We start from the raw sequence: 20,145 nt of genomic DNA, 5'->3' as shown, positions 1-20,145 counted from the left end.
ATGATGATCTCTAAATTCAATCTGCACATCTGACATGCATAGGAAGCCACCTCAATTTCTACATCATCACTGCGTAGAAAATCAATGCTTATCGGAATTCATAAATCTTATGCCGACATAACAGATGAAATGAAGATTCAATTTCCAAATTAGGTGCTCCAAATGTAATTGATTGATACTGTTACAGATTCCTTGCCCAATGTTAATGAAAAGATTGACCTTACTCATAGGTAGTACTCCTACGTTTCTCATTTGTTTACACTAATGGAAACTATGAAACTATGAAACTTTCAAAAATAAATCCATGAAATCAATCAAAACAAGCTTAACTTTTTAGCTCCACAAACCAAGACATCAAGAGCCAGAATAAGATTTTCAATATCCTTTCTATGACCTTCACTAATTAGAAAATATGAGCCATTTAGTCATAGGTACAGAATTTAAAACTCCATATGGACTTTAACTTTCTGATAGTTAAACCATTTTTATGATACTGGAAAGTCAATTCTAGCCTGATAGCAGGGTGGGATATCGATCAAGAATATTTCCAAGGACTTCCTGTACAGATTCTCCCCAGGTTACAGCACAGTTCCGTCCCTGAGAACTGTTCTATGCAGACAGTTTGCAAGCTGGTAAGGCAGCCGCAAACTGACTTCCCATACAATCCCTGAGAAGCCAATAATTCCATACCAATAGTCTCCCAAACGCTCGTTCATATGTATAGGCTGTACACGAGTTGGTCTTCGTAAACTGGGGAGGACATGGTGCAATTATAACAATGGTATATATAATTGAAGGACCTCACAGAAGTTCTACCAATCTAGTTGTCCTTGTTACACTAATCTGCTGAGGCAGAAAGCAAATTAGATCATAGACAATTCTTAACTTTAAGAATTTGAAAATTTCAATGCGAGTGCAAGAGTAGCTCTGCAGAAAACACTTCTTGGCAGGTGAATGCTTTGAAAATCATGCTGACAAAATTATGCACTCTAGTGAGTTTTCAATGTACCTGATGAAATATTGATAGCCTTCCATATAAAAACACAACTTTTTGATTTTGTAAAGGTATATTTTAAGAGCTTTTTAAATAGTTTGAAAACCCCCTGAAACATTAACGCAAATTCGTAACAAGAACATCTGAAGTATTTTGTGTGATCACAAAAGAAATGGAGAACAGGCAGATATATTATTACTTATTTATTAAATGCTCAAAATTCTTAAAAAAATTAGTATAAATGATTTCTTATAGAGAATATAGACAAACCACTCATTCAAAACATATACTCAATGCATTATCAGATTTCAGAACAAATAGCAATTGGTCTATTTACTGACCATTGATAATTGTTTAAAAGGAACATTCTGTACAGCTGTCTTATTAATATGGAACCACAGCATTCAAACGAGATTTTTTCCTAAGGTGATGGCTTTTTCCTTGGGCAAAAATATTCAACCTAGTTTAAGTTTAATTTTTTTTGCTACCATGTTTGTCATGTGCAGTGAGGCACAGATTCTGAGTGCTGCTCCAGCCCCTTAGTCTTTGCTGTGAGATGCAGGTGCTGAAGGTGTTGAAAAGCCCTTATGCTCATATTCAATGCAGGATGTACTTTGCAAACACCTGCCTCTCCAATTAACGAAAGACCACAAACGCCAAAGTACGCATGCAAAGCATCTAGAAAAAAAAAGACAGAAAAGTATTCTGGATTAGGGGAAGTTTGAAGAAAAACATGACACAGGATTTAAAAAATGGATGAAAACATTTAATCTGATCATAACTGATCTTTTCTTAGAAAGATGTATTTTCTAATTTTAACTTTTCCTCTCTCCTAAGATTGACGAAATTAAAAAATGGCACCTTCAAATGGAAATCTGCTTTGTTTATATCTATTCATACCCCAGTTACTAAATTTCAATTTTACCTGGATGACTATCCGGCCATTTTGCAAATCCTCCAACAATGCGATCCTGGGTCGACAAAATGTAATTCCTGTTTTTCTCAAAATTAGTGTACTGGAATATTTGCAGAAGCTGCAAAAAAGGTTTTAAAAATTGCATTCACCATTTTAAAAATTATTTCCATGAGCCAATAATACATTGTATTATAAAGGATTATAAAACAATTACTGCTGTGTGTGTGTGTGACGTTAACTTGTCGATCTGGGTTCATCTCATTTAGTATATCATGGTCATGTCACTAGAATATCTAGCCGCACTTTAATTCTGACATAAAAATGTAAAGTTAAGTTAATACAAAAGCTACTGTCTCCTTATAGGTTTGTAAATATACTCCTATTCTCGCCCAAAGCAGGTTTATAAACTACAGTGGCGCAGCGGTAGAGTTGCTGCCTTACAGCACCAGAGACCCAGGTTCAATCCTGACTACGGATCTGTAAGGAGTTTGTACATTCTCCCTGTGACCGTGTGGGGTTTCTCCGGGTGCTTTGGCTTTGGTAAAATTCTAAATTGTCCATAGTGTGTAGGATGGAGCTAGTGTACGGGGGTGATTGGTGGTTGGCATGGATTCAGTGGGCCGAAGAGCCTGTTTCTGCACTGTATCTCTAAAGTCTGAAAGTCTAAAATACTTGCAGCCCCTGCTCCTTGGGCTTGCCATCTGCAGTAGTCACCTGCCCACACTTACTTGCCTTTGCTGGATGCGGGAAGCTAAAGAGCCTTCACACTCAAGAGGCAAGTGGGAAGAAGTTGATTCCCACAGAAGATAACCACTCATCAATTTATTACAAGCTGGCTTATAACTGGGGTGAGATTTCCAGATGGTAAGGATGGTACCCTGTGACTAGGGCAGAAATTCTGATGATGGGTTGGCAGGGTGTTGGAAGGCAGAAAATCCCTCAAGTCATTTATTTTTACGTGGGAGATAGACAGTAAAAATCAAGAGCTTTTGCAAGAACTAGGTTACTGCCATCAACTATCAAGCTACCCATTTCTTAGGCTAAATCAAGGCAAATCATTCGCCTGTATGCTCTATACGAACTTCATAGAACTTAAACAAAACTAGATCTCATGAAAGATGGTACAACCAAAATTCAATTTTTTAAAAATTACCTGTAAGGTTGCACCAACCCAGAAAGAATAGCAGGTATCTACAGGTTTATTGGGTCGTCCATGAAAACCATTCTGCTGTCTCATTATACACCACCGTCTTATTCTATTTAACTCTTTTTCAGAAAAGACTTCATTCAGTTTTCCCATCAGACAGAGTGATGCGATGGCACAAAAAGTAGACCCACCTGTTCATGACCAGAGGAAAAGAGCACAGCTTGCTTAAACATGTAGATCAATGCAGATACTCTTGATGTTTCATTTCACAACAAAATATAGCCACTTTAAACAAGTCATAGCTTTGCTAAATTTGCATTAGGAAGGAGGTGGAGTAACTGATGAAGGAATTGGATTGCAATTTTGACAATATTAAATGATATTAAATTAGTGTTCTCATAATCCTGGGTGCCCTTGTACACAAATAAATAGAGGTTCATTGTTGGTAGGTTAACTGGCTTCTGTAAAGAGGTGGGTGGCAGAAGAGTGGGTGGGAGAGGGAAGCGAGTTGGTGGGTATTAGTGTAGATGGACACTCGATAGTCAGCACAAAACAGTGCCCCGAAAGGTTTGCTTTTGTGGTGCATCACTCTGTAATTCTAGGAATCAAACACTTTTTTCTCTTTGTGTCTTCTTTTTCCATTATATATCTCATCACAAAGGGGTTTCAACTCCCTTTCATTTGATAGCGGAGACAATTAGGTAACAAATTGCACTACATACACATTCTTAATCAGATTTCAGATAGCCAAACTGGACAATATAGAAAGGCATTACCAGTAGGTTATATGGAGAGGAGAAACCTGAGAGCACACAAAACCTGAGGCGCAATCGCACCAAGATCCCGGAAATTGTACCAAAATGTCCTTGCTCAGGTATTCAAATCTCCTTGCAATAATGGAGAAACCAATTGCTTACTCCATTGTGCATTGGCATTCAATTAATTTTATACAACTAGGCTCCTCTTTGAGTGAAACAGAAAAGCAAAATATTCTTCAAGTAAGGAATGTTTGGATAATGTAACGTTCAAAGTGGTTAACTTCAAAATGTTCCACATTATTCTGCCTAGTTCTTACCCACTGACTCAGCTACCTCTATTCCCTTGAAGCCCCTTTACATACTCCTCCCCATTCACCAACCCACCTAGTTTTGGATCATCATGTTTGAAAATAATACATTTGGACCCCACAACTTGTTGATTTACACTGATGAGCCAAAACATTATGACCACCTGCCTAATATGCTGTTAGTCCTCAGTGTGCCGCCAAAACAGCGCCGACCCGCCGAGGCATGGACTCTACAAGACCCCTGAAGGTGTCCTATGGTATGTGGCACCAAAACATTAGCAGCAGATCCTTTAGCAGCACCCCACAAGCCTTGTTGTTTCAGAGATGCTCTGACCCAGTCGTCTGGCCATAACAATTTGTCAAAGTCGCTCAGGTCTTTTCTCCTGCCCATTTCTCCTGCATCCAACACATCAACTTCAAGAACTCACTGTTCACTTGCTGCCTAATATATCCCACTCCTTGACAGGTGCCAATGTAACAAGATAATCAATGTTATTCACTTCACCTGTCAGCGGTCATAATGTTTTGGCTCCTCGGTGTAGATTGTGAATAGCGGAGTTCCTAGCGCTGATTCCCAAATCCCCATTAGTTTCAGACTGCCAACCTAAGATTAGTGTATTGTCACTACTTGTTTTCTGTGCAATGAAATATTCTCAATCCCTATTGATATATTAATGCTCATTCTAGTAGATCGGTCAAATAATTTGCCTCATAACTTCATGCTGACTCTGGTCATGATGTTCTGTTACTACATTGTTCACGTCAGATTCTACCATCTTCCTTACACTGATGTTGTTCGTAGTCCCCCTGCTTTCTCTCTTCCTCCCATCTTAAAGAATGAAGACAAATTTGCTACCCTCCTCTTGAAAAAAAAGATTCAAGAATTTATAAAGTTTTGCAAAACGATAATCAGAGCAGCAAGTACCTCTTCAAATAAAATGACGCAAAGTACTGAATAACTCAGCGGGAAAGGGAGCATCTCTGGAAAAAAGGGATAGGCGATGTTTCAGGTCCCAACATCACCTCTCCATGTTCACCAGAGTTCCCAATCCAAAACGTCACCTATCCATGTTCTCAAGGGATACTGTCTGCGCCGCTGAGTTACTCCAGCACTCTGTGTCTTTTTTTGTAAACCTGTATTAGCAGTTCCTTGTATTGTCATTAAGTAGCTCTAATAGTTTTTAATATAAAAATTAACACTTATTTCCATTGGGTTCCTCATTCTCACTAAACACTTAAGTTATCTGGTATTGCTGCCATTGTGTTAAGTGACTAGTCCAGGTGAATTTCTAGACAATAGTGAAGCTCAGGATATTGATACTGGATCAATGATATTGATCCAGATCCTTGATAGAGGAGATTGCCAATGATAAAGCCACTGAATGCCAAAAAGAAAACAATTATATCCTTGCGTAGAAGCGATCATTGTCTGGTGCTTTTGTAGCAGAAATGTTACGTGCCACTTATCAGTGTATTCTCAATATTGTTTAAGTTTTGCTGCATGCAATCGTGAACTGTCTGATTTGCTAAGTTGCAAATGGAATTGAACATTGTGCAATCACCAGTTATCCATACTCTAGCACTTTGCGCCAATCACTACACAGACCTACTTAACCTCTCCTCATAAGGCAAACTCCCTGTTCTTGGAACGAGTTTAGTGAAAATCTGGATGAAAAGTTCTCACCAAATATGAAACCAGGCACTACCAATAATCCCCAGTGCAAATCATGTAAACTCTATAAATGAATAATATGAGCAAGTGGACAATTTAATTTCAGAGATTTTATTTGCTTCCTGGGCTTGTATTTATTTGTACACTTCAATTACATTTGGGCTACAGAACCTGTGAAGAATTTGGTATATAGGAGCTACATTTTGTTATGAAGCACTTTGGATCAGGTAGTATTTCAGACAAAGATAACCATTTTGAAAATCATTCCAAACACACGGGAAAAAAAATCAATTTATTGGTGGTAAAAAACAATTATATTTTCACTGTAAATAAGTGCTTACCATGTGATTCCAGTCCAGCTCCTTGAGCGAGTCCATTATCATATGACTGGAAAAAAATTAAAAGTGTTTCATAAATATAATAATAGCAATATGCACTTTTTAAAGTGCAACAATACAAGTGCAGTAACACAAGAAAAGATGATTCTGCTAATATTTTAGTATTGAGTTCTGTCAATACTAAAAAATGTTTTGTTGGTTCATATGAAATTCAAAATTGTTGATACTGTGACAATCTTTTCAGTTTACAGATAACCTATGCTTATCATCGTAAATATGTTCTCTCTTTATCTGCTTGTATTACTACCAATTTCTCAAATTGTTTGTCTCTCATCCATTCATCACTACCTACAATGTTGAATAATATTCACAAGAAACAGATGATTTCTTGTTGTATTCTTCATGCAGGATTTCCAGAAAAAAAGGATGAAGGGCTTGGGGCAAGTATGAAGAGACTTGTGGGGAATGAGCAAAAGTGAAGAACAAGACTAAACCAAATCAAGAACACTACAAGCAATGATGATAAATTTCAAAAGAAAAATAAGCCAATGTTTGCCCAAAAACAGAAACATTGCAGCTACACTTTTTTTTGGATGAAATGCCTGGTGTTTCAATAGTACAGTATATCATAAATTAACCTTTAACACAAACATGTGTTGATGTTTATTTTAATTCCAGGACAACACAAGGAGCAGGAGTAGACCAATTAGACCTTCCACCTTTCTCTGTCATTAAGCTGACATTCTACCTCAACTTCACATCCCAGTAAAAAAAAATTATCAACAGAATTTCTTGAATATGCTTCACCATATCTGTTGCTTACCAGAGGCAAGAATTTCAAAGATTCACATCTGCAGAAAGAAGACATTTCTCCAACCTCTTGACTTATAATGGCTAGGAGGATGAGGGGGACCTCATTGAAACTTACCGAATAGTGAAACGCCTGGATAGATTGGATGTGAAGAGGATGTTTTCACTCGTGAGAGAGTGTAGGACCAGAGGTCATGACCTCAGAATAAAAGGACTCAACCAGACGCAACTAAATTTAAAGCGGCTCTTCTTCTCCAAGAAGCCCTTCTTGCTTAAGTCCATACTCCGCCACCTCCAGTTTAAATTCAATTTGGAATATTTTGGAGGACCAAGAACCAAGACACCCAGTTAAAAGCCACAATCTTCCCACAATACAAAGCACTCCTGCAAAACGCACTAACATTCAATAGTGAAAAGGTCACTAGCCAATCAGTGGATAGATATAGGTACAAATAATATGCGGGAAATGGAAGTGCTTTGAGCAGTGTCCCCATTTCTTACATCCCTTTCACCATCGTCCAAAGAAGTGCAGGTGGACATACAAGTTAGGGAACACTAACACTTGGATTAAATTGAATTTATTTCAATACTAGAGGTTGGATTAAATTGCATTTTATGGGATAGATTTTATGGGATATCATAGCCATTACAGAAAACGGGCTAAAGGAGGGACAGGCCTACCAGCTTAATGATCCCAGCTACAGGTGAGATAGAGGTGGGGGTAAAGTTGCCTTACTGATCAAGGAGAACATTACGGCAGTAACCCAAGATGGCATGTCTGAAGAATTATCCAGCGAGGCTACATGAGTGTAGCTAAAATCGCCAAGAGACTGTCTGTCCCTTCCTTCTTTGTGTTTTAATAGTATGTGTTAAATGGATGTTTTTAGTGTTCTTTAGCTTGTTTTATGTGGTGGGGTTAGGGAAACTTTTTCTAATCTCTTCCCTCGACGGAAATGTGGGTTTTTTTCCCGTATCATATCTCCGTCCGCACTGCGGCCTAACATCGAGGAGTTGGCGGCCTTTGCTGGAGACCGATTCCGAGAGCTCCACCGTGGGTGCCTGTGGACTTACCATCGCGGAGCTCGCATTCCCTGTGCCAGGGATCAACTTCGGAGCTCCAACCATGGGTGTTTGCGGACTTTAACAGCACGGAGCTCGTGGTCTCTGGTCAGAGACCGACTTCGGGGACTCCAAGCCGCAGGAGCTTCGACCGCCTCAGCGCGGGGGCTTCGACCGCCCCGACGGGGATCTTTGACTGCCCCGACATGGGAGCTTCAGTCGCCCCGATGCAATAGACAATAGGTGCAGGAGGAGGCCATTCGGCCCTTCGAGCCAGCACCGCCATTCAATGTGATCATGGTTGATCACTCTCAATCAGTACCCCGTTCCTGCCTTCTCCCCATACCCCCTGACTCCGCTATCCTTAAGAGCTCTATCTAGCTCTCTCTTGAATGCATTCAGAGAATTGGCCTCCACTGCCTTCTGAGGCAGAGAATTCCACAGATTCACAACTTTGACTGAAAAAGTTTTTCCTCATCTCAGTTCTAAATGGCCTACCCCTTATTCTTAAACTGTGGCCAATTGTTCTGGACTCTCCCAACATTGGGAACATGTTTCCTGCCTCTAACGTGTCCAACCCCTTAATAATCTTATACGTTTCGATAAGATCTCCTCTCATCCTTCTAAATTCCAGTGTATACAAGTCTAGTCGCTCCAGTTTTTCAACATATGACTGTCCCGCCATTCCGGGAATTAACCTAGTAAACCTATGCTGCACGCCCTCAATAGCAAGAATATCCTTCCTCAAATTTGTAGACCAAAACTGTACACAGTACTCCAGGTGCGGTCGGTCTCACTAGGGCCCTGTACAACTGCAGAAGGACCTCTTTGCTCCTATACTCAACTCCTCTTGTTATGAAGGCCAACATTCCATTGGCTTTCTTCACTGCCTGCTGTACCTGCATGCTTCCTTTCAGTGACTGATGCACTAGGACACCCAGATCTCATTGTACGTCCCCTTTTCCTAAATTGACACCATTCAGATAATACTCTGCCTTCCTATTCTTACCACCAAAGTGGATAACCTCACACTTATCCACATTAAACTGCATCTGCCATGCATCCACCCACACACACAACCTGTCCAAGTCACCCTGCAACCTCATAGCATCTTCCTCGCAGTTCAGACTACCACCCAGCTTTGTATCATCTGCAAATTTGCTAATGGTACTTTTAATCCCTTCATCCAAGTCATTAATGTATATTGTAAATAGCTGCGGTCCCAGCACCGAGCCTTGCAGTACCCCACTAGTTACTGCCTGCCATTCTGAAAGGGACCAATTTATCCCCACTCTTTGCTTTCTGTCTGTCAACCAATTTTCTATCCATGTCAGTACCCTACCTCCAATACCATGTGCTCTAATTTTGCCCACTAATCTCCCACGTGGAACCTTGTCAAAGGCTTTCTGAAAGTCAAGGTACACCACATCCACCGGCTCTCCCCTGTCAATTTTCCTAGTTACATCCTCAAAGAATTCTAGAAGATTAGTCAAGCATGATTTCCCCTTCGTAAATCCATGCTGACTCGGAACAATCCTGTTACTGCTATCCATGCGGGAGCTTCGACCACTGGCTGCAGGAGCTTCAATTGCCCCGACGGATGGTTCAACTGCCCTGACCCCGGGAGAATAAAGAGAAAGAATAGACTTTTTTGCCTTCCATCACAGTGAGGAATGTCGGGAATCCGCTGTGGTGGATGTTTATGTTAACTTTTATGCACTTGCGTATCTTGTTGCTTTTTTTTTCGTATGACTGCATGGTAATTTGCATATCACTGTACCTTAATTGGTACATGTGACAATAAACCTTTGAGTTTAGCTTTTCCAACATAGACTGGGATTGTCAGAGTGTCAAGAGCTTAGATGGGGTGGAACTTATCAAGTGTGGTCAGGAAAGTTTCCTTCGGCAACATGGAGATGATCCTAGAATAGAAAAGGAAAAGCTTGACCTACTCTTAAGGAATTGGGCAGGTCAAGTGGCTGAAGTGTCAGTGGGTGAGCCTTTTGGGATCAGTTCTAAGTGGGCCGAGGAATGGTAAATGGAATTTAATTCAGATATGTGAGAGGTATCACATTGTGGGAAATCGAACAGGGGCAGGACCTTCATAGTGAACAGTAGGGCTCTATGGAGTATTGTAGAGCAGAAGGATCGTATACAAGAACATTGTTCCCTGAAAGTCCCATAGTAGGTAGATAGGGCAGTAAAGAAAGTTTTTGGCACGTTGGCCTTCATTAGACAGGGAAATTAATATAGAATTTGAGATGTTATGTTACAAGTTGTACAAGACGTCGGTAAGGCTGCACTTGAAGCAAAGTGTTTAGTTTTAGTCACCCTGCTATGGGAAAGATGCCAGCAGGCTAGAAAGTGTGCAGAGAAGATTTACGAAGATTCTGCCTGGTCAAGGGCCAGATCTATAGGGAGACGTTGGGCAGGACTTTATTCCTTAGAGTAAGCTGAGGGATGATCTTACAGAGGTATATAAAATCATGAGGGAAATAGATAGGGTGAATGCAGTGTCTTTTTCCTGGGTGTGGGAAATCAAGAACCAGGTGGCAGAGGATTTAAGGGAAGAGGGGAATTGTTTAAAGGGAACCAGATGGGAAACTTTTTCACATAGAGAGTGGTAGGTATCTAGAACGAGTCAGTTGAGGTAGGTACAATAACAGCATTTAAAGGACATTTGGACAGATACATGGATAGGAAAGGTTTCAAGGGATAGGGGCCAAATGCCGGCAAATGGGACGAGCTTCGATGGGGTAAATGGTTGACAAGGACGAGTTGGGCTGAAGGGCTTGTATCTGTGCTATTTAACTCCACCACTACAGCTGCAGTAGTGAGCTGATAAACAATAAGTCATTACTTAAAACATTGTTCACAGATCGAAAGATCTGCTTGATCTTGTCTGATGAATGTGAATTTTAAAGGAATAGTAGCAACAGTTTTTAGATTTTTTTAAAATCAAGACAAAGGTGAAATTATATTCTGAAAAATAATTTATTGTCCTGGTTGTATTGTTGTGATCAGAAGCATGAAGGGTTCATAATGAGATTTGATTTCTTGACATAAATATTTTTTCCAAGTTGATATAATTGTGGTAAATATTGAGATGGAGGAAAGACTTTTGTACCCAAACAGCAGTTGCATGGTTAAACCTGAAACTGCTAGTTAGGTACAAAAAAAACAATCACAGGATTTTATACATAAGAAAATAAATTAAGCATTTTGCAAGTTTCAAAAATAATTAAAACAAATCATGTCACTGAAATAATTAACGTTTGGCTACATTTTTGCATACTCCTGCATGTCAGGACATTTTGCTGCAAGCAAGCTATTAGATATTTCCTCCAGTTACCATCGCTGACAACTCCCTGCTACTTTTAATCTCAGCAGTTACTAAATATAATCACAGTCATTGGCCTACTTCTGTCAGACCAGATGCTCAGTTTAAAGACAGCGAGCAAACAGACTGATGAAAGTAGCAGAGTAACAGCAAGGGAATGCTGAAGTGTTGATAACAGTGAACACACATTGCTAGAGTACAAATCTAGATACTGCTGTTCCTCTACTATATGAACGTAATTATTTTGCTGCAGAATGGGAAACCTAAGGCTAATGTAGTGCAGGGCACCAGAAGACTGCTTCCACAACCGAGAAATTGTGTTACACCCCTGCTAAGGCTTCTGTAGGATATTCCAATATTAATATATCACTGAACTCCTCTTCAACGTGTAATTTTAGAATGAGATTGATTCCACCCCAGACATATTAGGATATAAAATGCACTTTTAGACATATTAGGACATAAAATAACCCGTTTGCTTATTGATGTCATTTAGTCCAGGCCAACTGTTGGTTCATTCTCTTCAGAATCTAGAGTATATACATTCCATGTCATCTTGAACACCAAGACAGCAGTAAAATGCCAGCTTATTTTTAATTCTATACTCATTTCCAAGCAATTTTGATATAAGGAATTTACTTTAAATATTTAAGATTTAGTTCTATTATTGTTCAATCAAGAGAATGTTTACAGGATTGCAGGAAAAAAAAGAAGTAATTATCATGGTTAAAAAGGCTGAATATGACCAGCCCACAAGATTCCAACACCACATAATCCTGATTTAAATTACAAACCACATTCCAAACATAGAGAAATACCTGGAGCCTTTTATCAATAAATCTAAATACTTTAAGTCAACCATATGCACTCGCATATGCTCTTACAAATTCTTCTCTGTTATTATTACCCTTAGGCAAGTTATATGTAAAGAATTAATTTCTAATCTTCCAATATACCTTAGTGTGGCCTTGCACTTTTTTTCCTGCATTTTCTCTGTAGCTGTAACACTATATTCTGTACTCTGTTTTGCATTACCTGATGTACGAATGTATAGTATGTGATGTCTGGATTGCACGCAAAACAACGATTTTCACTGTACCACTCTACATGATGATAATAAACCAAATATCAAGTGAAGGCTTGCTATCTGTCAGTCTTAATAGACCATACAATTTTATCTCTTAATGATGAGTAGTAAATATATTTATATACTTCACATTTATGAAGCTTGGAGCATTAGAACTGTACACTCCCTAACCCAAAAACAAATCTCCTGGGACAGACAAAAGCAAAGCCAAAAACACACACAGGATCAGATCATTCATGATTTTAATGAATGAGTAACTTTGAGTAATCAGCTTGTTTAAACTCATTTCATATATTCTATGTTCATAGTTAGCAAGAAGGTAAAGCAATATACTAGATTCTTCCTTTTCCTGTATTAACACAAGTAAAGAAATTCTTCCAGTGCTGTAAACTAGTTATGGCACAGCTATCACAAAATACTGGAGTAACTCAGCAGGTCAGGCTGCATCTCAGGAGAGAAGGAATGGGTGATGTTTTGGGTCGAGACCCTTCTTCAGACTGATGTCAGGGGAGGGGGCGGGACAAAGATAGGATGTAGTGGGAGACAGGAAGACAGTAGGAGAACCAGGGAAGGGGGAGGGGGGAAAGAGAGGGACAGAGGAACTATCTGAAGTTGGAGAAATCAATGTTCATACCGCTGGGGTGTAAGCTGCCCAAGCGAAATACGAGATGCTGTTCCTCCAATTTGCGCTGGGCCTCACTATGACAATGGAAGAGGCCCATGACAGAAAGGTCAGACTGGGAGTGGGAGGGGGAGTTGAAGTGCTGAGCCACCAGGAGATCAGGTTGGTTAAGGTGTTGAGCGAAACGATCGCCAAGCCTGCGTTTGGTCTCGCCGATGTAGACACGTTGACACCTGGAACAGCGAATACAACAGATGAGGTTGGAGGAGGTGCAGGTGAACCTCTGTCTTACCTGGAAAGACTGTTTGGATCCTTGGATGGAGTCGAGGGGGGAGGTAAAGGGACAGGTGTTGCATCTCCTGCGGTTGCAGGGGAAAGTACCTGGAGAGGGGGTGGTTTGGGTGGGAAGGGACGAGTGCACCAGGGAGTTACGGAGGGAACGGTCTCTGCGGAAAGCAGAAAGGGGAGGAGATGGGAAGATGTGGCTAGTAGTGGGATCCCGTTGGAGGTGACAGAAATGTTGGAGGATAATTTGTTGTATACGCTGGCAGATGGGGTGGAAGGGGAGGACAAGGGAGACTCTATCCTTGTTACGAATGGGGAGAGGGGGAGCAAGAGCGGAGATGCGGGATATAGAGGAGGCCCTCGTGAGAGCCTCATCTATAATGGAAGAGGGGAGCCCCCATTTCCTAAAGAATGAGGACATCTCTGATTCCCTAGTCTGAAACATCTCAACCTGGGCGCAGATGTGGCATAGACGGAAGAATAGGGAGTAGGGGATAGAGTTTTTACAGGAGACAGGTTGGGAAGAAGTGTAGTCAAATTGGCTGTGGGAGTCAGCTTGTGATACAGAGAAACATAGAAAATAGGTGCAGGAGGAGGCCATTTGGCCCTTCGAGCCAGCACTGCCATTCATCGTGATCATGGATGATCATCCACAATCAGTAACCCGTGCCTGCCTTCTCCCCATATCCCTTGATTCCACTAGCCCCTAGAGTTCTATCCAACTCTCTCTTAAATCCATCCAGTGATTTGGCCTCCACTGGCCCGCGATTCGGGGCGGGCGAAGACGCTGCCGCTGCTGGAGCTCCCGATGTCGGCCCCCACCCAGGGCTACGGGCTTCCGACGTCCACGCGGCCCATGCCGGAGCCTCCGGAGACGAGTCGCAGCCGCTCCCGCAGCATCCGAAAGTGGCCAGCGCCGCAGGTGGTGAGTCCGGGCCGTGGGCTCTGGCAGAGTCCGGGCTGTGGCAGAGAATTCCACAAATTCACAACTCTCTGGGTGAAAAAGTTCCTTCTCACCTCAGTTTTAAATGGCCTCCCCTTTATTCTAAGACTGTGGCCCCTGGTTCTGGATTCACCCAACATTGGGAACATTTTTCCTGCATCTAGTTTGTCCAGTCCTTTTATAATTTTATATGTCTCTATAAGATCCTCTCTCATCCTTGCAGATGCCTGCAGTTTGAACCAGCATCTGCAGTTATTTTCCTACTATGGCACAGCTATAGTCTATTAACCATTTTACAAGAATATTACAAGAATACGATTGACATTGTACAGAGATTTAAAAGGATGTGGCCTACCGGAATGTTTTCAATTCTGAGTCCTGCTTTTAATGGAACAAGAGCTGAGGGAAGATTTTATTGAAAATAATTAAGTTGTGGACACATTGTCCAATAACCAGGGAGGATTTAGTCATTCGTGAAGTGAAGTTTTTAGAGGGAGTCAAGGAGAACTTTTCTCTCCACTTCAAGACACAATGTGACAGAAATTTATCACAAGCATTCATTTACACATGTTAACAATACAAGAGTTGCAAGGTGTGTAGCACATTTTCAACAACAGTGTAATGGGCCAAATAGGTATTTTTTAATATGACTTTATGTAAACTTAAACAGAAAACAAAATGAAAACATCAATAAGTGTGTGCACAATCCAATCCTCAAACTCATCCGCATTAGCTCGTCCGTTTGTCTTTTGTGTTTTTAGTTGTTTTTGTCTGAATTGTAGTTTTAATATGGTGTAGTGTTTGTATGTTATGGGGGGGGGGGGTGGGAGGGAACGGGAACTGTAAAAATTCTCTCTCCTGAACGGAGACGTGACCTTTTTTTTCTGTGTCGTGTCTCCGTTCCCGCTGCGGCCTACCATCGGCCATGCACCTGGGACCACCTGGGGCTCTGGTTCGCAGAGCCCACGGCCCGGACTCACCACCTGCGGCGCTGGCCACTTTCGGATGCTGCGGGAGCGGCTGCGACTCGTCTCCGGAGGCTCCGGCATGGGCCGCGTGGACGTTGGAAGCCCGCAGGCCCCTGGGTGGGGGCCGACATCGGGAGCTCCAGCAGCGGCAGCGTCTTCGCCCGCCCCGAATCGCGGGGCTTGGGTCGGCCCGCAGCGGACCTTTCACCGTCCGGCGCGGCCTGAAATAGGCCGCGGGATTTTCTCCGCCCGACGGGGGCTTAAATGTCGAAGGCCCCGACCGCCCCGACGTGGCAACTCCAACAGCCTGACCGCGGGAGAAGACAGCAGGGGAAGAGAAAAGATATTGTGGCCTTCCATCACAGTGAGGAGGGACTGGAGGAGACTCACCGTGATGGATGTTTTTTTTGTTTGGTGTTAGATTATGATTGTATGTGTTATTGCATTTTTATTGATTATTCTTATTGGTCTTATTGTTGAACTGTGGGTAATGTTTCATTTCACTACACATTTATGTGTATGTGATAAATAAACGACTATTGACTATTGATATTGACCTCTAAACCAATTGTTCTACGAAATTCAGTTCCAAGCTTGAACAATGGTTGAGGTATTAACAAATACCAGGTGCTGATTAATAACAAGGATTATACATGATCGATTTTAAATTTACCCTCACCAATAGGTTTAGCAATCACAGTACAGTACATCTAGCACAAAATTGGAAGCTAAATTTAATGAATGCAAACTTCTTTGGTACATTTAAATGAGAAATGCAGACAAATAATCAACCGATTCCAATAAAGACTGATATTTACGGAACGATTCTGTCCCAATCCTCCACTGAAAGGTTACTATAGGAAATAATTTCACAACTTTAACAAAAGTTGAAGGAAAGAAAAACTTTATAGAGCACTATAGCTAAAGGGATTCCTTGTGGCTAAAGGGATCAGGGGGTATAGAGAGAAGGCAGGTACGGGATACTGAGTTGGATGATCAGCCATGATCATATTGAATGGCGGTGCAGGCTCGAAGGGCCGAATGGCCTACTCCTGCACCTATTTTCTATGTTTCTATGTTTCTAAACTCAAAGCTGTTCCAATTCAGTAATCCCTTTTGCATGTGCTTTTTTTTCTTTAAATAAGTCTTCTATTATCTAAAAAGGGCGCTGTAACATTAAACCACTAATATTATCTCTTAAGATCTTTCAGTGGCTTATTGAACAAAACAATTCCTGAAACATCACTGGAATAGTTGATGACTTGTATGTCTGCATTTCTAAATTTAAGTACCAAAGGAATCCTCATTAATTGAATTTAAAATGCCCAGACAGAAAAGATGCTGCTCCATCGTCTCATAAGAGACTTTATTGATACTGCGTTAGAGATAAGAATGGATGGAGGAAAGGTGATAGGCAACTGGAAGGTTAGGATGACCCCTTTGGACTGAATGGAGGTGTTCTGCAATGCTTCCCCAAGGTGGAGGTTAAGCCTTGATTATACCTATGCTTTTAGTTTGAAACATGAAAATCATCTCATTGCCACACAATCTGCCTAAAATTGTTGACACAAGGAACTGCAGAGGATGGTTTAAAAAAGAGAAACTGCTGCAGTAACTCAGTAGGTCAGGCAGTATCTCGTTCTCCAGAGATGCTGCTTGCCCCAATAAGCTACTCCTATATTTTTTTTTTCTAAAATTGTTACACTGCACCAACTGAGCTTGATTATATTTAAAGGTTTCTTGGAATACTGCCAACTAGCTGCAGACTGGTGCGAGATGGTAAAAGAACATCAAGAAAGTTGGGGTGGGACCTCAAGAACTATCAGTGGACCAATAATTACACGTGGACCATTCTGCTGGTGCAGGATGGTTGCTGCAGACTGGCCTTCAAATTTACTTACCAGCAGGGTATCGGGAAGTGCAGGAAAACTGCAAGCCAAAGTACACCGGGGCATGCAGAAAAAGTACAAAAGTAACTAAAGGAGCAGTGCAGGAAAAGTACAAGGGAAAGTTAAAGGAACAGAGCAGATCAAGCATAATCTGGCACAATAAATTGGTTGAATACTCAGATATTTAGTTTTGATCATTTAGATAAATGCAGTAAAATCTAGACCATCTGTGCATTTGGATTATTTTAACAAATGTTAATTCTGATACATGTATTACAAATGGATGACTGTCTCAGCTTTTCCTACATCCACACAGTCTAACATGTCAAGCATTTTCTACACCTCTGCAGTTTCTAGATTGTCCATTCATATGTTCATGTTCTTCTAACTGCCTTCATTAGTCTATCAATTGGATAACCTCATTAACAGCTTTCCCTCTCACTACTCCATTCCAAGGTCCGCACTTGCTTCAGAGACCACTATGATCCCAGAGTCAAAAAGATAGTTTGCCTTAATAACTACTGTCCACTGGCTCTGGCATTCACCACCATGAAGTGTTTTGAGAGAGTAGTGAACCAGTCTTCCAGCCAGCCTTCATCCACAGCAGTTTGCTTGCTGTCACAACAAGCCTACAGCTATCTTCCTGGCCCTTAACCTATGTCTGGAATACCTAGACAACAAGGGCTCAGACATTAGACTCCAAGATATCGACTATAGCTCTGCCTTCAAATTCTTAATCCAATCTAAACTCATCTCCAAACTCCTGGACCCAGGTATCAGTACCCCCCTTCTACCACTGGATCGACTTTTTGAGCCAAATTCGGATCCAACTCATCTACAGGTTTCCAGATAACACCACTGTGGTGGGCCAAGTCACGAACAATAATGAGACTGAGCACAGGAAGGAGATTAAAAAACTCAGTGAAATGGTGTAAGGACAACAACCTCTTCCGCAATGTCAGCAAGACGAATGAACAAGTTATTGACTTCAGGATGCACGGTGGAGTACATGCCCCAATCAGCATCAATGGTGATGAAGTGGTATTGGTTAAGAGCTTCAAGTTCTTTGATATTAATATTACCAATGATCTGTCCTGGACCAACCACATTGATGCAACAGCCAAGGCGGCACATTAATGCCTCTGCTTCCTGAGGATACTGGGGAAATTCGGCATGTCACGAGTGGCTCTTACAAAGTTCTACAGATGCACCATAGAAAGCGTACTGTTGGTTTGCATCACAGCTAGGTTTGGAAACAGCTCTGCCCAAGACCGCATGAAGTTGCAGAGAGTTATATATTTAGTCCAGTCCATCACACAGATCAGACTTCCCACCATTGACGCTGTCTACACTTCACGCTGCCTTGGAAAAGCAGCCTACATAATCAAAGGCGTTCTGCCCTGGTCATTCCTCCTGTCCTGCAGAAGCTTGATAGTGCACTCCACCAGACTTATGAACAGCACTTCACATCTGTTATCAGGCTTCTGAATGGTCCTTCTATAAGCTCAGGTGCTATTCAATTCACCTCAACCTTATTGTGGTCACCGGACTCTCTATGGAACTCATGTGCTACAATTCTGAGAACTATATTCGGCACACTGTATCTTCCCTTTGCTTTAGCTATTGTACTTGAGTTGGAGTTGATTGCACTTATTATGTACGGTATACGTGATCTGTTTGAATAACATGCAAAACAATGGTTTTCACTGTACTTAGGTACACATGACAATAATAAAATTAAACTTTCCTTCAGCAACCCTGGTTTCACTCAAGAGATATTCTCTTTGTCCCGTCCTTCTCTACCGCCCCTCTTCATCTTTAAATTAATATTTTCTTTTACCCAGTTCTGACAATGAGTTTATTAACTAAGATATTAACTGTCTCTTTCTGCAGAAATCATCCCTGAGCTGCTGAGTTTTTCTTGTATTTTCTGTTGTTATTTCACTTTAATTCACTTATTGTTTTTTGCAATGCCAGAACAGCAGTGGCCATAATGAGGGCAGCATGGTGACGCAGCAGTAGAGGTGCAGCCCTAGAGCGCTAGAGGCCTGCATTAGATCCTGGCTATGGGTGCTGTTTCTATGGACACCCTATGGCTTTTACTCCGGGTGCTCCTGTTTGCTCCTGCATTCTAAAGATGTGCAGGTTTGTAGGTCAATTGGTTTCTGTAAATTATCCATCGTGTCTAGGATAGAACTAGTGTACAGGCGATCGCTGGTCGGCGCGGACTCGATGGGCCAAAGGCCTGTTTGCATGGTATATCCCAAAACTAAATTAAACTGTTACTGCACTGTAGGAATCCATTCAGCTTAACGAGTCTGTGCAACTATTTATTCAGCAGTCAAATCAGTCATGTTTCCTGTACCCTTGCAAAGTACATTTGCTTTTTCAATATTTCCAAAGCAGAAATGTCTCTGCAAAATAATTCTTTCTACTTTACATTTCCAATCATGCATCCTACGATGCCATAGGCTTCTCTTTCCAGTTTACCCTGTCACCTTCAGTTTTATATCTGTGTACAATCAAGCTACTATTCTTGCAACCCCCCTCCCTCTTTAGAATTATATGTTACCTTGTTATTTCTTTTTGCTATTAAATATCATCCATCATGTGTCTGTCTGTTCATAACGCCAGCTTGCCCCTTTTAAGTATACTAAAATCCACAGGATAAACTTTGTATCCTCCATAAATTTGGAAAATTTACTCTACACACCCACAACTAAATAACAGAAATATTGAAAATAGGAAGGGTGCCAGCATTAATCCTGGACACCAATGTCCATCTCTCAGTAGTCTGATTAAACAACCATTCTTTCTCATGTTGCTCTCAAGATCCACTCTTACATTCTAAAGGTCAACAAAACCATGAATTTGCTGTCAATCTAGTTGATATGGGAACAGAAATGAAAGATAAACAGGTAGCAATATCAGCAAATAATCCTTTTGACAACTCTGGTTTCAGTGAGATTTCTTAGGAATATACGTTGCAGCAATTCTACTGAAATGAGC

The 20,145-nt window shown here is 41.2% G+C and overlaps 1 protein-coding gene across 2 annotated transcripts in view; it reads right to left on the bottom strand.

Annotated features, from left to right (window-relative positions):
- Positions 1-1,213: 1,213 nt before the first annotated feature.
- The window catches only part of pggt1b (protein geranylgeranyltransferase type I, beta subunit), a 41,911-nt gene continuing 22,979 nt past the window's right edge, over positions 1,214-20,145 (bottom strand). For both annotated transcript variants that reach the window (XM_078397026.1, XM_078397025.1), the window contains exons 6-9: positions 6,137-6,182; positions 3,064-3,248; positions 1,920-2,028; positions 1,214-1,672 (exon numbers count right to left, since the gene is read on the bottom strand). In XM_078397026.1, the coding sequence (XP_078253152.1) occupies positions 1,491-1,672; positions 1,920-2,028; positions 3,064-3,248; positions 6,137-6,182 (522 nt within the window). In that variant the 3' untranslated portion in view covers positions 1,214-1,490. The remainder of the gene's footprint in view (positions 1,673-1,919; positions 2,029-3,063; positions 3,249-6,136; positions 6,183-20,145) is intronic.

Source organism: Rhinoraja longicauda, chromosome 3 (assembly GCF_053455715.1).
Source record: "Rhinoraja longicauda isolate Sanriku21f chromosome 3, sRhiLon1.1, whole genome shotgun sequence".
NCBI classification, from domain to species: domain Eukaryota; kingdom Metazoa; phylum Chordata; class Chondrichthyes; order Rajiformes; family Arhynchobatidae; genus Rhinoraja; species Rhinoraja longicauda.
The sequence above is the reverse complement of the archived record's forward strand: the minus strand, read 5'-3'. Positions and strand labels throughout refer to the sequence as shown.